This window comes from Eretmochelys imbricata, chromosome 9 (assembly GCF_965152235.1).
Source record: "Eretmochelys imbricata isolate rEreImb1 chromosome 9, rEreImb1.hap1, whole genome shotgun sequence".
Classification (NCBI taxonomy): domain Eukaryota; kingdom Metazoa; phylum Chordata; order Testudines; family Cheloniidae; genus Eretmochelys; species Eretmochelys imbricata.
In genome coordinates, this window is record NC_135580.1 from 1,113,159 (window position 1) to 1,130,820 (window position 17,662).

The 17,662-nt window shown below is 43.1% G+C and overlaps 2 protein-coding genes across 6 annotated transcripts in view; both read left to right on the plus strand.

Annotated features, from left to right (window-relative positions):
* ACAP2 (ArfGAP with coiled-coil, ankyrin repeat and PH domains 2) overlaps positions 1 to 13,414 on the plus strand; it is a 121,001-nt gene extending 107,587 nt beyond the window's left edge. For 3 of the 4 annotated variants that reach the window (XM_077826192.1, XM_077826194.1, XM_077826193.1), the window contains 3 exons: positions 3,210 to 3,320; positions 3,589 to 3,650; positions 8,632 to 13,414. In XM_077826192.1, coding sequence (XP_077682318.1) covers positions 3,210 to 3,320; positions 3,589 to 3,650; positions 8,632 to 8,735 — 277 coding nt within the window. In that variant the 3' untranslated portion in view covers positions 8,736 to 13,414. Of the gene's footprint in view, positions 1 to 3,209; positions 3,321 to 3,588; positions 3,651 to 8,631 lie in introns of those variants that run through there. The other variant, XM_077826195.1, reaches the window with a different exon arrangement.
* A 2,756-nt stretch (positions 13,415 to 16,170) lies between these two features.
* XXYLT1 (xyloside xylosyltransferase 1) overlaps positions 16,171 to 17,662 on the plus strand; it is a 103,895-nt gene continuing 102,403 nt past the window's right edge. The window contains exon 1 of one of the 2 annotated variants that reach the window (XM_077826198.1): positions 16,171 to 16,281. Coding sequence is in view for 1 of the 2 variants with exons in the window: in XM_077826196.1 (XP_077682322.1) it covers positions 16,963 to 17,349 (387 nt within the window). In the remaining variant the exon portion in view is untranslated. Of the gene's footprint in view, positions 16,282 to 16,962; positions 17,350 to 17,662 lie in introns of those variants that run through there. The other variant, XM_077826196.1, reaches the window with a different exon arrangement.

Genomic DNA, 17,662 nt, shown 5'->3' on the forward strand with positions numbered 1-17,662 from the left:
TGTAAATCTGAGGTTCTACTGTATAGGAATGATGGAGTAGGTTGCATTGATGGGGAGTGGCACTATATGTGAAAGAAAGCTGAATCAAATATAGTAAAAAATCTTAAATGAATCAAACTGTACCATAGAATCTCTTGGAATTTCTATCCATAGCTTGAATAATAAGAGTATAGCAGTAGGAATATACCACGGACCACCTGACCAGTGATTGTGAAATGCTCAGGGAGATTAGAGAGAATACAAAAAACCCAAAACACCCCAATAATAATGGGGGATTTCAACTATCCCCATATTGTCAAGGAGCATGTCCCCTCAGGGCAGCATGCAGAGATAAAATGTCTAGACACCATTAATGACAGCTTCTTGGAGCAGCTAGTCCTGGAACCCACCAGAGGAGAGGCCATTCTTGATTTAGTCCTAAGTGGTGCACAGGATCTGGTCCAGGAGGGGAATACAGCTGAACCGCTCAGTAATAGCAACCATCATGTAATTAAATGTAACATCGTTGTAGGGGAGAAAATGCCAAAGAAACCCACCACCATAGCATTTACCATCAAAAAAGGGAACAACACAAAAAAGAGGAGGCTAGATAAACGGAAGTTAGGGGGTCACAGGAGCGAAATGCCTGCAAGCTGCATGGAGTTTTTTTTTTAAAAAAACCTCAGAGTAGAGGTGCAAACTGTACCTGGAAAAACAACAAAAAAACCCAAGAGGATCCCCTCCAAAAAGCCACCATGGCTAAACAGAGTAAAAGAGGCAGTTAGAGACAAAGAGGTATCCTTTAAAATTGAAAGTAAAATCCTACTGAGGAAAGTAAAGGAACATAAACGCTAATGATTCAAGCGTAAACATATAATCAGGCAGGCTAAAAAAGGATTTGAAGAGCAACTAGCAAAAGACAAAAATTATCGGCAAAAGTTTGTTTTAAGTAGATTAGGAGTAGGAAGCCCGTCAAACAATCGGTAGGACTTCTGGATGATTAAGATGGTAAAGGAGCACTCAAGGAAGACAAGGCCATTGCGGAGAAGCTAAAAAAATTCTTTGCATTGGTCTTCACTGAAGAGAATGTGAGGGAGATTCCCACACCTGAGACCTTTTTTTAGGTAACTGATCTGGAGAGCTGTCCCAGATTGAGGTGTCAGTAGAGGACATTTTGGAATAAATTGATAAATTAAACAATAGTAAGTCACCAGGAATAGATGCTGTTCACCCAAGAGTTCTGAAGGAACTCAAACCTGAAATTACAGAACTACTAACTCTGGTGTGTAACCTATCACTTAAATCAACCTCTGTACCAGATGACTGGCAGACAGCTAATGTAACATCAATTTTTTTAAAAGGCTCCAGAGTTGATCCTGGTAATTTCAGGCCATTGAGTCTAACTTTAGTACCAGGAAAATTTCTTGAAAGTATAGTAAATAAAATAATTATCAGAGATACAGATGAACATGATATGATGGAAGTCAATGCCACTTCAGTAAAGGAAAATTATTTCTCATCGATCTCTTAAAATTCTCTGAGCGGGTCAGCAAATGTGGCCAAGGGTGATCCAGTGGCTATAGAGTACTTGGACTTTCAGAAAGCCTTTGACAAGGTTCCTTCCTCAACAAATGCTCATTAAGCAAACTAGGCAGTCATGGGATAAGGGGGAAGGTTCTCTGTTGGATCACTAACTGGTTAAAAGATAGGAAACAAAGGGTAGGAACAAATGGCCAGTTTTCACAGTGGGGAGAGGTAAAAAATGGGGGTCCCCCAAGGATCTGTACTGGTACCAGTGCTCTTCAACATATTCATAAATGACTGGGAAAAGGTGGTGAATAATGAAGTGGCAAAGTTTGCATTTGATACTAAATTACTCAAGATAGTTAAATCCAAAGCTGACTGCAGAGATGGGATCCCATTAAACTGGGTGATAGGGCAACAAAATGTCAGATGAAATTCAATGCTGATAAATGCATCGTAATGCAAATTGGAAAATAGAATCCCAGGTTTGCATACAAAATGTTGGGGTCTAAATTAGTTCTTACCACTGAAGAAAGAGATCTTGTAGTCATTGTGGAGAGTTCTCTGAAAACATTTGCTCAATGTGCAGCAGCAGTCAAAAAGCTACCAGAATGTTAGGAAAGGGATAGATAATAAGACAGAAGATGCCACTATATAAATCCATGGTACTCCTATATCTTGAATATTGCATGCAGTTCTGGTTGCCCCATCTCAAAAAAGATATATTAGAATTGGAAAAGGTACAGGGAAGGGCAGCACATGATTAGGGGTATGGAAGAGCTTCCCTATGAAGAAAGATTAAAAAGACTGGGACTCTTCAGTTTAGAAGAGTGAGGATGGCAGATTTGATAGAGGTCTATAAAATCATGAGTGGTATGAAGAGTGAATAAAGAAGTGTTGTTTACCCTTTCTCATAACGGAAGAACCAGGGTCACCCAATTAAATTAACAGGCAGAAGGTTTAAAACAAAAGGAGGTACTACTTCACACAATGCACAGTCAACCTGTGGAACTCATTGCCAGGGGATGTTGTGAAGGCCAAATCTACAAGAGGGTTCAAAAAAACTAGATAACTTCATGGAGGATAGGTCCATCAATGGCTATTAGCCAGGTTGGGCAGGGATGTAGCCCCAGGCCCCTAAGCCTCTGACTGCTAGGAACTGGAAGTGGATGACAGGGGATGGATCACTTGATGGTTGCCTGTTCTGTTCATTCCCTCTGAAGCGTCTGGCAGTAGCCACTGTCAGAAGACCGGATTCCTTGGCTAGATGGACCATTGTCCTAGTATTGCCCATATGATCATTCTTACGTTCTTATGAGGTCTTAAAGCCTTTGGTCCTACTGAGTGTGATCTCCAAAGGGAGGAGGGGCCCATTGTAACAGTCTCCATTCCCTTAACCTGATCTGCAAGGTGCACCTGTGATATTTATCAAAAACTATTCCACAGCTCCAGCTTAGTTTTGATTAAATTAAGAAATGACTTTCTGCACTATTGAAATCTTGGCATCATTTCAGATTAATTGAGCTGATGGATTGAAGCTGTGTTGCTAGGGTTTGTGTAAAATGTACTTGGACGAGATTTGAGATGTTCAGATTATTTTAGTTGGTTTAAACTAAACTGGATTGAATCCTGCTTGTTCGTCTGTAAAAATGTTTTCTTTTGTTTTTTCTAGTGGAAATTATGCAATAATGCAATTTCTTTAATAGGCAAGTGTGTTTATTCCTAAAACGAGGAGCAAATCAGCATGCCACTGATGAAGAAGGGAAAGACCCTTTGAGTATAGCTGTAGAAGCTGCAAATGCAGATATCGTAACTCTGTAAGTGTGTTCGATTAGGCTGAATTTCAGATTTTTTCCTGTATTGCTATACTCTGAGTCCTGTAAGCATATAAGAAATACTTGATTGGATTTATACCAGAATGGACAAACTCAAGACAATCCAGAGAGGGGGGGCACAGTGTTCACTGGATGAACTGAAAGAAGCCCTGTGTATCTTTCACTGATGAAACTCAGAAATGCATTATAGTTTGTACTATGTTGTTTTCAATGTAGTCAAAATGACGTTCTTGTCTTTTCCAAACCATAGGTTACGTTTGGCAAGAATGAATGAAGAAATGAGGGAATCAGAAGGACTTTATGGACAGCCAGGTCAATACTCTACTAATAACCATACTGAGATGCAGTATAAGAAATGCATTCAGGAATTTATTAGTTTACAGCTAGATTCATAGTTTTTGAGCAAAAGAAAATTAAAGTAGCTTCATACCACAGTGTGTTCATAAGCAACATATACATGTATGATGTTAGATTGAAGTGGACAGTTGTATACTCTAAACGGTCATGTGTTCACAAGTGGAGGAGGGAGGGTGTTTGAAATTCACAATTGTAGTGGTACATGTTAGCACTGTTGTATGCAACTCTTTTTGCTGCTGGCCCTCCACACCATCCGCTGTGCAGCTTTCTAGTAATGTGCTGCTGAGACCCAGGCAATGGTCAGCTGCTGCCTTCTATCTGGATGGTTCAGCGGCAGTCAAGCGTTAATCTTACTACGGGATGTCTGTCTTCTCCGTTATAACCCCGTTGTGTCTGTCGTCTTCATTATAACCCCATCTCCATTATAACCCTACACCAAACTTTCCTACAGAATCACTGTGGGCAGAAACATAAAAAGAAGGGCTTTTTTTGCACTAATTTTTTAAAATGTTTTAGACCAAACATTCATTTTTAAAGACCCGTTTTTGTACTATACAACTAAACCAGTACATCAGAAAAAATTGGCAGGCATTTGGTCCAATTGGTATTAAAAAGCAAAAAAATCTCACTTAGCATATATGTACAAATAACTCACAGGCAAACAATACCATTTACACTTAAATGTCTAAACTTGTATTTATACAAACCACTTTTATTATAGAGGACTTATTTAAACTAATGCTAAAGGAAACCAATAATAGAAATGAAGCTGGTTGACAAGTTCTAGTACTAGGTATTGTTAAATCTGACTTAAATGGGCACCAGCCAGGCAATTTAGTTAAAGCAAAACCATCCTGCTTAAAGGGCTCGTTCCTGCAACGTGCTAATCACTGTGGTGTTGATCCAACAAAGCACTTAAGCTTGTGCCATTCACTTCAAAGTAAAAAGAAAAGGAGTACTTGTGGCACCTTAGAGACTAACCAATTTATTTGAGCATGAGCTTTCGTGAGCTACAGCTCACTTCATCGGATGCATACCGTGGAAACTTGGCAACCGTGGCAGTTTCCATGGTATGCATCCGATGAAGTGAGCTGTAGCTCACGAAAGCTCATGCTCAAATAAATTGGTTAGTCTCTAAGGTGCCACAAGTACTCCTTTTTCTTTTTGCGAATACAGACTAACACAGCTGTTACTCTGAAACCTGTCACTTCAAAGTGACACTGCAAAAGTGCTTTACCAGCAGATCAAACCATATACCAATAGCCCATAAATATGCACATAAATCCTGCAGCATAATCCAGTATTCAGCAACCTAGGATTATGCATTTCATAACAGACCTTAAGGACGGATTTTCAACCATAACTCTGAATTTTCTTGGAGTTGTTAATATTAAAGGTTTTTGACATTAAACTTGGAAGAAACCACCAGTCAAAAATGATGCAGGCTCTTCTGCTGAGTAAAGGAAAGTCCATCGCCTTTTTGACTGTCCAACATTTAGCCAGTGACATTAACAGCTAACAAGATGTGTGCTGTTTGATTGACAGGCTACAGGTAACAGGGAACCTCCTAACTATTTAGTTCTCAATTTCATTTTAAAGTTAAAAAAAGAAATGACCATCTAATTTCAAGGGTGGAATGCATTTGCTTTGCAGCAAAATGCTTGAATTTGGTAGCTCCAAAGTAAAATCTTTTATATAAATTTTGGGTAAATTAACTGGTGTGCCACAGATGTGAAAGTGTTAGAAATCAAAATTTGTATTTGTATAGTGTATAGAAAAGGTTTTTGTTACTGAACATTCCAGGGCTTGCGCTGGCTTTCATTCATAACGAATACAGGCAAATTTTATTTACATAAAGTGCATCGAATGTCTAACCTTTAACTTGAGGTGACTGAAAATGTCTTCCCTAGCGTTGTGTTCAAAGGATTTTTAGACAAAATTTTTTCAACCATCTGGAGAACTCGGAAAACGTAGAGAATTTGTTTCATCAAAGACAATTTGAGGATTATCTATTATCTGTGTTACAGCAGTATCTCCAAGCCCCAGCTGAAATTGGAGACCCCATTGTGCTGGGCATGGTACAGTGAGAATCAGTCCCTGCCCAATCTAAATCAGCAAGACTGACAAAGGGAAAATAGAAGTGCAGAGGGGGGAAGTGACTTGCGTCAAGTTATGCAGGAGGCGATTGGCAGAGCCAGTGGTAGAACATGGGTCTCCTGACTCGTGGTCCAGCACCTCAATCACCGGATCATGCCACCTCCCTGGGCACTTTGTGACCAGCAGTATTTGATTGACTCAGAACATTTACAAATTATAACAAATGATCTGAATGTTTTCAATGTTAGTATATGTTAGCCTGGCAAATTGTCCTGTGAACTTACCAGCCTGAGAGCAAAATATGTTCACCCTGCCTTTACGGTGACAATAAAGGCAACAGCTTTGCAAGAGAGATGTATCTTAAAGTGTCCTTACCACCCTTACTCTAATACTGCTCTTCAGAGGTGGTTCTGAAAAAGATGATGGTATAATTACAGATTCTTTGATAATTTTCCTGGGATTGGGAGTTGGATGAGGGTAAGTGTGGTGTAAGAGAGTCCTGATATAAGCATGGAGTGATGCGAAGTAGATACTTCTCTACTTTAAGGTATGTCTACACTGCAGTCAGAGCTCAGGTAGGCATACCTGTGGAAGCTTTAATGAGACTGTGTGGCTAAAAATAACAGTGAAGGTGTGGTAACACTGGCTTTAACATAGATTGTACAAACCCACCTGGAACCTGGGTTACATACTTGTGTTGCTGGACTGCAGCAAAGATCTGTGTTGCCAGGTTTTCACTGCTATTTTTAGCTGCATTAGCTAGATTAAGTTAGTGCAGGTATGCCTACCTGAGCTGCAGTCACCCCTCCGATTGCAGTATCCACTTACCCATGCTATGAAGTAAGTGAAACCAATGATTAGTTTAGCTAGGTAGCATCAGCATTTCTGGTGTAAAAACATGTGATTGGTTTGACCCGTTGATGGAACATATACATGATTTTGCATGGTACAGTGGGTCTTCCAAAATATACTTTATGTAATGGGTATTAGCTGATTTAAACAGCTCATTCTACAAAATAGGCATTGCTGCTGGTAGAAGCCATATACTCCATGGGTACCGTTCCTTGCATAATACTCGAGAATGCTTACCTTTTGGTGCTGCAGAACATCTGTTACTATGTGTCTGCTACCCCTTTTCCTGTCTTTTCTTAAATGTTCAATGTGTGCCTTTGAAGTTATTTTGCTGTTGAATGGTTAATCAGTGATATAGTATTTTTGTATTAAAAATCTGCACTTTAGCTACATTTTGCTTGGAAAGGGGCTTTCCAGAATTCAATTTTAAACACTTAAAAATAATATTTACAAGGTTTACAGTATTAAGTATGTTCATGCAGTGTGCAAACTTAAGGGATATTTTATTTTACTCGTCTATTTTTGTACGTGATACTTTTTTGTTATTAGCCAAAAATAGAGCCAAAAATATATCTTGCAAAAACAAAAAAGCATACATCTAATGAAGTGAGCTGTAGCTCACAAAAGCTTATGCTCAGATAAATTGGTTAGTCTCTAAGGTGCCACAAGTACTCCTTTTCTTTTTGCGAATACAGACTAACACGACTGTTACTCTGAAACCTTACATTTTTATGTAAGCCCTGCCACTATTCTAATTTTGTTCTGGCCAACTGTCATTTCTGAGAATCTGTTTTCAAATGAACACAATGCTAACCACAAATACACAGGAATGAGACAGGTTTGGCACTGGAAATGCACATATAAAATGGCGGAAAGACATAATGGCAATGTAACCTTCTACTCCCTGTCCCTTAAAGACTCTGTAAAGTCATTTAAAACCACGTGGAAATGGATGAAGGGGGACTGTCTGCTTCCCTTCGCCAACCGGACAAAGGGAAGGGAGGTGTGTGTTGCACACCACTGTAGTTGGTGAGAGAGGTAAACTTTTGGTTCCCCTCTTCTCTTATGATGTGCAACATATAATGGAGTTGTCAGACAGGGAACAGCAGTGTTTGGCCCCCGCATACTCCTTTCCCGACTTGGAAGGGGCAGGTTTTGGATGGCAGCATATTACCTGCTTCTGCAAGGCGTTCAGCACATGAATAAATTCCATGGAAATCAATGGCTGAAAATTGCTTAGCTGCTAGTGTAGACAAGACAGGAAGAGAGACCTGGAACAAATCTCCTTTCCATGCTCCACTGTCTATCAGCAAAATCATTTTCAGTACCCATTGAAGGGGGCTGGGTGACACTGCTGAAGAAACATTGTCAGCAATGGGTCATTGTCTTAGTGTAGAGAGACTCCCATTGCATTTAAAAATAAAACAAAATGCCGTTTTACCTATTAAAATACTAAAGCACCAGCACTTGCAAACTTTAATTTCCTCAGTAATGTGGGAATGTGCTCTGCTCTTATACTGTTGCTTGCTAATAATTGTTATAGTATGGACTAGCTGGTTATGACATTTTTTCTTCATCCCTTATTTCTGCCATAGATCTACTTTCAAGAGAGCCTCTGACTTTTTCGTTTTTAAAATAATGATTTTATTCTGTATATATTAAACATGTTTTTCTTTTACATTGTTGTAAAATACTTGCATCTCTCCTTTCTAACTCTGAACTTTCCTCTGTGTGGCTGCCTTTGAGGTGCTATTTTCAGGTATAATTTGGCTTTGTTTAATTTGCTTTTACAGAGTCTGCATGTAGTTAACCAGTCTGTCACCTTTCATGTCACCCATTTGATACCATATATGAAAAATCTGTTATACAAACATATAAATGTTATGCAGTAAGGACTAAGAGATTTGTGAGATGATGCATGGTGTTAGCCATCATGGTAAATATTTTAGAAATATTTTCCTAATTTTTTTTTTTTTCTTCTACCCAGGAGATGAAACTTACCAGGACATTTTTCGTGATTTTTCTCAAATGGCGTCCAATAATCCAGAGAAGCTAAACCGTTTTCAGCAATCAGATTCACAGAAGTCTTGAGTGTCTAAGAAGAAAAAGAACTAAACCTGGTTCTTTTCTAATGCTTCTAGAGCAGCAGTCTTTATTTTTTTAAACTGCTTTCATTATGTGTTTTTTGTGATATATTTGGTAGTCTGGATTGAGTGAGCACTCTAGTGTAGCCTTAGGCTGGGTGGGAGGTGTAATTTGCTGCATGTGATTCAGGGTGAATACTGCAGCAGCTGGAGATGAGCTGTTTTAGCAAGGGATACTGCCTCTGATTGGAGAGTTTTTTGTTTTGCCATGTGGAGGCAGGATTAGGTTGAGTCACACTCAAGGCTGGCGGAAGCTGGGAGCGTTGCAGAACTCCTCCTCTGTCAGTGGTGTGGGATGACCAGATCCTCACTGCTCATGGGCAGTTGCTAGCAGCACAATTTCCCCATGCCTCCCGTTCTGCCTAGCTGTAACCCTACAGCTCCTATCTCTTCAGGCAAGGACCAGCTTGCCTTTTCCCTCTCCAGTCTGTTTGGATGGGAAAGCTGGTGATCACCTGCCTGAACTCCCCTTCTGTACATCTGCCCATGACACACACACACACGATCGTCCATCTCCTCTGCCCGGTGTGCTACTAACACAGGAAATGATGATGACGTTGCAGGCTCTTCCACAGCTGACTCCTTCTAACCAGTGCAGGCCATGAGGCCAGTGACTGCTGTCCTGTCGCTGTACGTATGTATTCTGGAGGACCACATGTCAGAAAAGCAGCAACTTCCCTATTTTACTATAAGACTTGTTGTGAACAAAGTTGCTTGTTTGATTGATTCTCTGTGGAACTTTCCCTTTGGAGTAAATTTGATCCCCTAATGCCATCAAGTTTTGTTTTTAATGCGTTTGACTGACATCAAAATGCATCTCAAAAGCTGGAATTAGGGAGTAGAAAATAAATAGTGAGCCAAGCAGAACATTAACATAGGACAGGCATACAAATGAAAGGTTGCCTCTCCTGCCAAGCTGTTGTCAGGATTGTTCCCAATAAAGAAATATTAAAACACTCACAAGTTATGCAGCCGTCCTACACGCGGAGCAATCAATCCTTTTTGCCAGAGCCTGCCATAATATAATCTGTGTACTGGCTCTCTAAAATAGGGCATGTAGTAGAAAACCTGGAAGTCTTACTGTACGGCTGCTCTAAAAAAAGAATATAATCAGAAGTGGTATTCTGTTGGCAGCAACCAGAACTTTTCAGTGGGCTCCACCCTGTGTTCTGCTGATGTGCGCATGCACATGATGTATAAAAGTAAAGATTTATCTGTGTATTTATAGTAGATAGCACATAGATAGATAATATACATCTGAGCCCCAGAAGCATCACAGACTTTTAGTTATTGGTCCTCCATTTGCTGGCACTTTCAACAGTGTAAGAAGGATTTCTAGGTAGGCCTTCCAAACTACTGCAGGTTTCCTGTAATCTTCGTCAACTATTCAGAACAATATACTATACTGCTGCTAAAATTTACTTTGGAAATAAGTGAGATTTAAAAACATTAGCTTGTTACAATGCAGATACAGAAGGGGCTTTCTAAATTTATGTAAATGTGTGATAAAATTAAGCTTTTCCAGGCATGTTACATTTCAGAGAGTTTTTATTTATCCTTGTGCATTCAATAGCTAATCAAAAATAAAATATATGAAAAATTTTTGATACCAGAATAAGATCTTCATGCTATAGAAAGTGTCCAATAGGTTATTGTGGTAAATGGGTGAATTTTACAGTCTCATCATTGCTTTATTTGTAGCCTAATTACTTGAAGCAAAGTAAATTGTGCCCATTTTAACTGCATTGATTTTTGGAGAGTAATACATTTGCAGTTACTGCTTACAAATGAGTTTCATAAGCTTTTTTAATAGGAATTGGTTCCTGGAGAACGATTGGGTGCTCTCTGATCTGTCTCCTTAAATAGCATTCTATCTTGAGTAAGTTAGAGCTTAGAGAGTAGAAGCTTCCACACGTAGAGTTGGGACGCTGTGTAAAATACGCCCATTATAGAATACTCATTTCAGATACACAGTTTTGTCTAGATGCCTTGTCCTCTTACGTTACAAATAATGCTTGGTGTACAGTGAGAGTGACTGTACAGAAAAGCTGCCTGAAGCTTCAGGGCACAATCACTGTCTTTATTCCGTAGTGCTGAAAGATATTGGAAGTCTCTCCTCTGAGATGCCCCATGCCATATCTCCACCTTTGTGACCATTGCAGCATTTCCTTCCCAGTCACTCAGGTCTGCTGCTTAAACTTGCAAAAGGGTTCCCTATAAAGCACAGCTCTTTCTCTGTAGCTGTGTGGAGCCCCTGCTGCGTTCCCAGCTCTCGCCAGTCAGGGGAGTGAGTGACCCAGCTTTTGATACTGTGTTTATGCTAAATTGTAGAATCTGCTTGGATTGTTTGTCAGTGCGTGATTGTATCCGAGTGCTCTGACAGAAGACCTAGAGTTTGTAAAAACTTGAACTCGTTTTGGCAGCCCAGGCTAGGAGGGGTAGTTCCTTGGCCTGGTATGTGCGCTGAGATGTGCAGTGTAATGTGCGTTCACCAGAAGAGCATTGTTGTGATCATCGACACACTGACAAAAATGGACATGCCGTGAAGCTATCTGGTGTGTAGCAAGATCAAGTGTTCAGTTTGCAGGATGAAGTATAGTTGACCCCCCTGGCTTTAGAGATGGTGCTTGATGGGCAAATCTGTAACTCATGTGTTGCTGTTTTGCTTAGTAGTATTAGGAAATTCCCACTCCTGCTGTGAGGTAAATCTGAATATAACTTGAATAGTGTGCATGAAGTAAGACTCCGTTGGGCTTTAGTATCTGCTGAGCCATGTGCCAAGTACTGGGAAAGTTTAGTTCCAGTTCATATTTTCACCTATGTGTAGAATACAACTGGCCTTAACTTGTGGAGAAGGCAGCAGTATTTTCTTAACACAGTTTAAAATAAATTGATCATTTATTTTAGGCTTTTATTATCTTTATCCTAGCCAGGGCCAGATGTGCAGAAAGACTTTTGGAATGAGTAAATATGGAAAAGCACATAATACATTTTAGCATACTTTTGGACATGATTTATGTAGGTTACCTGCTGGTTAAAATTTTGGCTATAATGTTTCATTACAATCTGTACTTGTTTTTAAGGCTTCCTGTTTTCTGTTACTTTGGGTACAATGCTTATATATTCAGATATTTCTGTACTCTGCTGAATTTTATACTATTTGACATATTGAAATTGTTATCCTTTTCCTTAAGTTTGAGGGAATCCAGTAGGTGGTAGAAGTCTTGCTTTGCTTTCACTCATGTTGCAGTTGGAACACGCACATCAGTTCATTAATACAGGGTAGAATTTAGTTTCCTCACCTGCGCAATTGGGACCTAATCTCAACCTCATCGAAATCAGCGGGAGCCTTCCCATTGACTTCACTGAACTCAGATTATGCTCTTAATGATTTATAATGTTCATGGTATGTTGGAAGATAACTGTCTGTCTGTATCTTTCACTTGTAGGGATTCATTTTCACTTGCTTTACATGTAGACAGGGCTGACATGTAAACAAACCCCCTCCAAGTGCTGTTGATTTATCAGTAAATTCTCCATGTAAAACGGAGTGTCTTTCTCTCATTCTGAATCATGACTTGTACCCACAGCATGTTGTTTGATGTATAGCAATTATATGTAAGCACTGGTGCAAGGGATACATGAGAACTAGAAGAAGTGTAACATTTGCTATAATGTTTTCAGTGTGTAGACTGCTGGTGGGAAGCAGGGAAATCCTGTTTTTTTAACAAACGTGCATGTGACGTATGCATTTTAATAATCTCTGAATGGCACAGAGAACATAAAAGGACCATTTCATGGAATTCCAAATGTACAAATGCCTTGAGTCCAAGGCACGAGTATTTGTATATCAGAAGGATTAGAACTGATGATTAAGATACTGAAAGCATTTTAAAAGCCAATTCTGAAAATATCCACTATCCATCCACTTACAGATAGGTAAAGAATGTTTTCCCCAGTTTAATACAATGCCATGGTTGATGCTCCTTTGCACAGAGTTCTGCCTGACACACACGTGTCTCGGTATAGGTATCTGTTTGTACAAATGGGCACTTTTTTAAAACAGTCAGCCAACTATGTACAGACACGATGGGGGGAGGAGATGAATGTACTTTTTTATTTGCATTTTCCCCCTTCACCATTCTTTCTTTACCTTTCTGCGTACTGTATTTCTTCTCTCTTTTCCCATGGAAGGAGATGGTAAAGAAGGAAAATTCCCACTTGATTTTTATCCTCAGATCAGAATTTTTCCCATGTTATGATAGTAATTACTGAGGAATCAAACCATGTTTCCTCAAACTGGAAGGTTATTCTGTTTGGAGTGATAAATGACTTTCTGTACCTATCCCTAAGTACATCTTTACTAGACAGTGGTTTTGAACCAGTCCAGTAGTAAATTGTTATTTTTTTTTTTTGGTTTTCCTAAATGCATAATTGGAAAGAATGTATAACCAGTCCTACTTCGCATTTAATAAGTCTATAGACTTTGTATCAGAAACTTGAATGTAGTTTTATTGTAGTTTCATTGTAAATGAAGAAAAATACATTATCTTAATAGTTACTCTATGTACATTATGTAAGAATTGTAAATACTATACTTGAATAAAGACTTTGTATGCTGCAAAATCCTGGTGAAATGTGTACAGCTGTCAAGGCTTTGCCACACTCTTAGAACTAAAAGTTAATACAGCTTAAAGCAAGTAGCCTTCAACTGCTAGTTTGGTTGTGAGCTACACCTACCCTTGGCATACTGCATTTGTGAGTAAAAGTTCAGCAATGGCAGGTGCCTTGGCAGAGTAACGCTTCCAATCACTGCGTTGGGAAGGAGCCTCTCCTGCAGAGCTTTGGAATTTTGCAGAAGGAAAATTCAAATTCTTAACTGCTCAAATCATCCCAGTTTGCAGTTTTTCTAAAGTTTCAATTTAAAGAGCAGATTATTTCTGATGGATTTTGAAAGAAGTAGCCCAGACTGATGCAGAGGTGGAACAAGTGTTGCAGCCAATCTGAAACAAAACTGGGAAGAATCCTCCCAGGCACACTATAGGTGGGGCTGGTAGCGCTGCCTATTATTCAAGTTGCCTAACACTTCCCATTATAAGACCCTCTTCTCTGTTTAAAATTTTACCAAAATGTAACTTGGCTGAAATTTTCCATGCCAGGTGTGACACGTTCGGTCACAGAGACCCCCTTGGGACTGTCACCTGATGTGCTGAGAATACCTCTGAGCCCGTTTTCCCTGGCAGCTTGGGACTCCAGAACCCTGTCTTGTTGAGCCAGACACACAAGCCTGATGCAACACAGACCCAGGGTCTGAACCACATGCCCCAAAGCTGTAGACTTAACTGCAAACAGCTTAGCAACTGCTGCTGTCTCTAGCACCCAGCTCCCAATGGGATCCAAACCCCAAATAAATCTGTTTTACTCTGTATAAAGCTTATACAAGGTAAACTCATAAATTGTCCACCCTCTATAATGCTGATAGAGATGCACAGCTGTTTGCTCCCCCAGGTATTAATTACTTATTCTGGGTGAATTAATAAATAAAAGTGATTTTATTAAGTATAAAAAGTAGGATTTAAGTGGTTTCAAGAAATAACAGACAGAACAAAGTAAGTTACCAAGCAAAGTAAAACAAAACACACAAGTCTAAGCCTAATACAGTAGGAAACTGAATACAGGTAAATCTCACCCTCAGATGTTTCAGTAAGCTTCTTTCACAGACTAGACTCCTTCCTAGTCTGGGCCCAGTCCTTTTCAGTCCAACGTCGCTTATGGCCTGGGTCCAGGAATCTCTTACTCCCGTAGTTACAGACCTTTGTTCCAGTTTCTTTCAGGCATCTCTTTGGGGTGTGGAGAGGCCATCTCTTGAGCCAGCTGAAGACAAAATGCAGAGGCTTCCAGGGCCTTATATTCTCTCTTGTGGGCGGAAACCCCTTTGTTCGTCTGTGGAAAATAACTGCAACAAGATGGAGTTTGTAGCCACCTGGGCAAGTCATGTCCATGAATGATTCAGCTTTTTGCAGGCCAATGCCATTATTTACATGTTAGTTTGAACGTTCCCAGGAAAGCTCAGGTGTGGATTGGCATCTCCCAAAGTCCATTGTCAGTTAAGTGTTTCTTGACTGGGCACTTACTGAGAATAGTCCTTTCTCAAGAAGCTGACCAAATGCTTCACTGAGGCTACTTAGAATCAAACACATTGCGATACAAGTACATAGTCAATATTCATAACTTCAAATACAAAAATGATACAGCATAATCATAACCAGCAAATTACCTTAGTCTACCTCCTTTGTACAAGATTTGGGGCAACTATAGGACCTCGGTTGCACCAATGATCTATACGGTCACAGTTCATGTCAATAACGTCACACCAGGTATCTGCCTCAGGATGATTTCTTTTTTTAAATTCAGTCCATACAGTTGGGTTGTTTCTGAGAAAAAAGCTAGAGGAAAACATTGTTTTGCCAATATTACAAAATTCTTGATCTTTTCTTTGAAATGCTCCCGCACCCTGATGCTTTGGATTAGGGAGCTGAAATTTGACAGTGGAGGGGGTCTTTGTGTGAGGGATGTGCCTTTTGTCTTCCCCACGAAAATCTGCCCAAATTGGGCCAAGTTATAAGGCTCTGAAAAATGGCAGGTGTCACGTACTCAGCAGACTTCTTTGATCTTTTGATAGCAGAAACCTCTGAAGATTGTGCCCTTGCTGAGCCTGCTGGAGTATCTCACAGCTCCTAGTGCTGACCAGTGTGCATGCTCCACGGTCAGAGAGGCCCTGAATATGCTCCTGTAGGGTAGATTTGATTTAAATCCTGATTTAAATCACTAGTCAGGAAGACTATTTAATTATGGATTTCTACATAAAAGCACATTCTTGTTGGTTGTTTTAACCTTAATGCATATTCTTCACAACTCAGATGTAGGTTTCATTTTCAGAAGGCACATGCTATACAATTTTAAAGTGATTTATTCTGAGAACTTTTCAGATGAGTTTTACAGCTATATCACAAAACGTATGATTGTTTGGTTAGTTCATTTACCAAAGGTATTTGAAGCAGATATTTATGAAGTCACTGGGAGGTGAACTATCTCCACTTCAACAGGTTAATCATTAATATTTGGAGGATTTTCTTTCCAGGCTGTATTAGGAGGAGAACCTCACCAGACAAACATTTCAATTGTTGTTTTTTAACTACAGCAACATTATGTATTCTGGATTTTTTTCTTCAAGAGCAAACGCTATTTTAACAGAACAAGCCTATGAATTTTTGAATTTAGTTAAACATTCGGGTTTTTTAAAACCCGTTTGTATGGGGAAGTGGGGCGGCCGCGGATGGCCACTAGGACTGGGCGTTCAAAGGGGCAAGGCTGGGCCTGGCTGGGGCAGGAGACCGGCGCCGCGGGTCCAGGCCGGCAGGTTGGGTCTGGCTCAGCAAGGCAGGGCGCGTTTCCCGTCTTGACTCTCCCAGCCCTCGCCCGCCCAGGGCCAGGTGGGTTCACCCTTCCCCTGGTCGCTCCTGAGCTGATTGCGCGGGGGCTGCAGGCTCCTTGGGTCCGTTTAAAAGGCCCCTTCCCTCGCAACGAGCTCCTCTCGCAACCCTGCGCTTTCCGGCCCCAGCTGCGCCAGGGGGAGATCGGGCTCGGCAGAACTGGAGGCTGCCGGATTCCTCGCGCTTTGCTTTAGCCCCCGGGAGCCGGAGGCCGGGCGCTGCAGCCCGGGGCTGGCTGACGGAGGACGGGGCGTTTCCGACCCGCGCCCTGCCGGGCGCCGCCCTGGGGCGAGGGGATGGTGCCCGCCGCGGGCCCGGGGCAGGTCGGTTCCTGCAGCCGGGGCGGAGCCGGGGGGCGGCTGCTTTCCGAGGGACAGCCCCGAGCCTGGGGCTTTTTCCCTAGAGGCTCCTGTTGCCCCCACCCCGCCCGGTCCCGGTCCCGGTCCCGAGCCGCCCCGGCCGCGACCGGGCAGAGCCCGCCGGGGCCCCAGGCTCGCCCCGCGCCCTGCCCCGTGTCTGGCGAGCTCCGGCCGGGCTCTCCCGCCACCCGCCCCGCGGGCCGGGACCCCCCGAGCTCCGCCCGGCCCCACGTGGCTCGGAGGCGGGGCCGCTCCCCGCGCAGCCCGGCGGCCTCTGGAGCGCCCGGCCCGGCCCGGCCCGACCCGGCCCGTGCGCGCCGCCATGGCCCGGCTGGGCGCCCTGCGCCCCCCGCCCTGCGCGCTGCCGCCGCTGCTGCTGCTGGGCGCCGCGCTGGGCGTCTGCGCCTTCTTCGGCCTGGGCGCGGGGCGCGGGCCCTTCTCCGGCGCCCCCCCGGGCCCGCGCCGGGCCCCGGCCCCCGCCCCGGCCCCGGCCGCCGCCCGCCTCCACCTGCTGCTGATGTTCACCAAGGCGGCGCGCGGCTCGGCGCTGCAGGCCCGCGCCCAGGCTGCGCTGCGCTCCCTGCTGCGCCGCGCGCGCCTCCCGCCGGGCCAGGCGCTGCACCTGCACTTCGTCAGCGAGCCGCGCAGCCGGCAGGTCGCCCGCGGCCTGCTGCGCCCGCTGCTGCCCGGCCTCCGCTTCCGCTGCCAGGTAGCGCGGGGCGCCGCGGGGGGACGGGGGGGACTGGGGGCTCCGGGCACTGAGGCTCTGCCGGGCGGGGGGCGCTGCGGGGGGGGGATGGGATGGCACCGGGCACGGGGCACTGGGGCGGGGGGGGGGATGGTACCGGGCGGGGGGCGCTGCGGGGAGGATGGGATGGCACCGGGCACGGGGCACTGGGGTGTGACGTCTGTGCCGGGCACAGGGCACTGGGGTGGCACCGGGCACCGAGGCGGGATGGCTGTGCCGGGCACAGGGCGCTGGGGTGGCACCGGGCACTGGGGTGTGACGTCTGTGCCGGGCA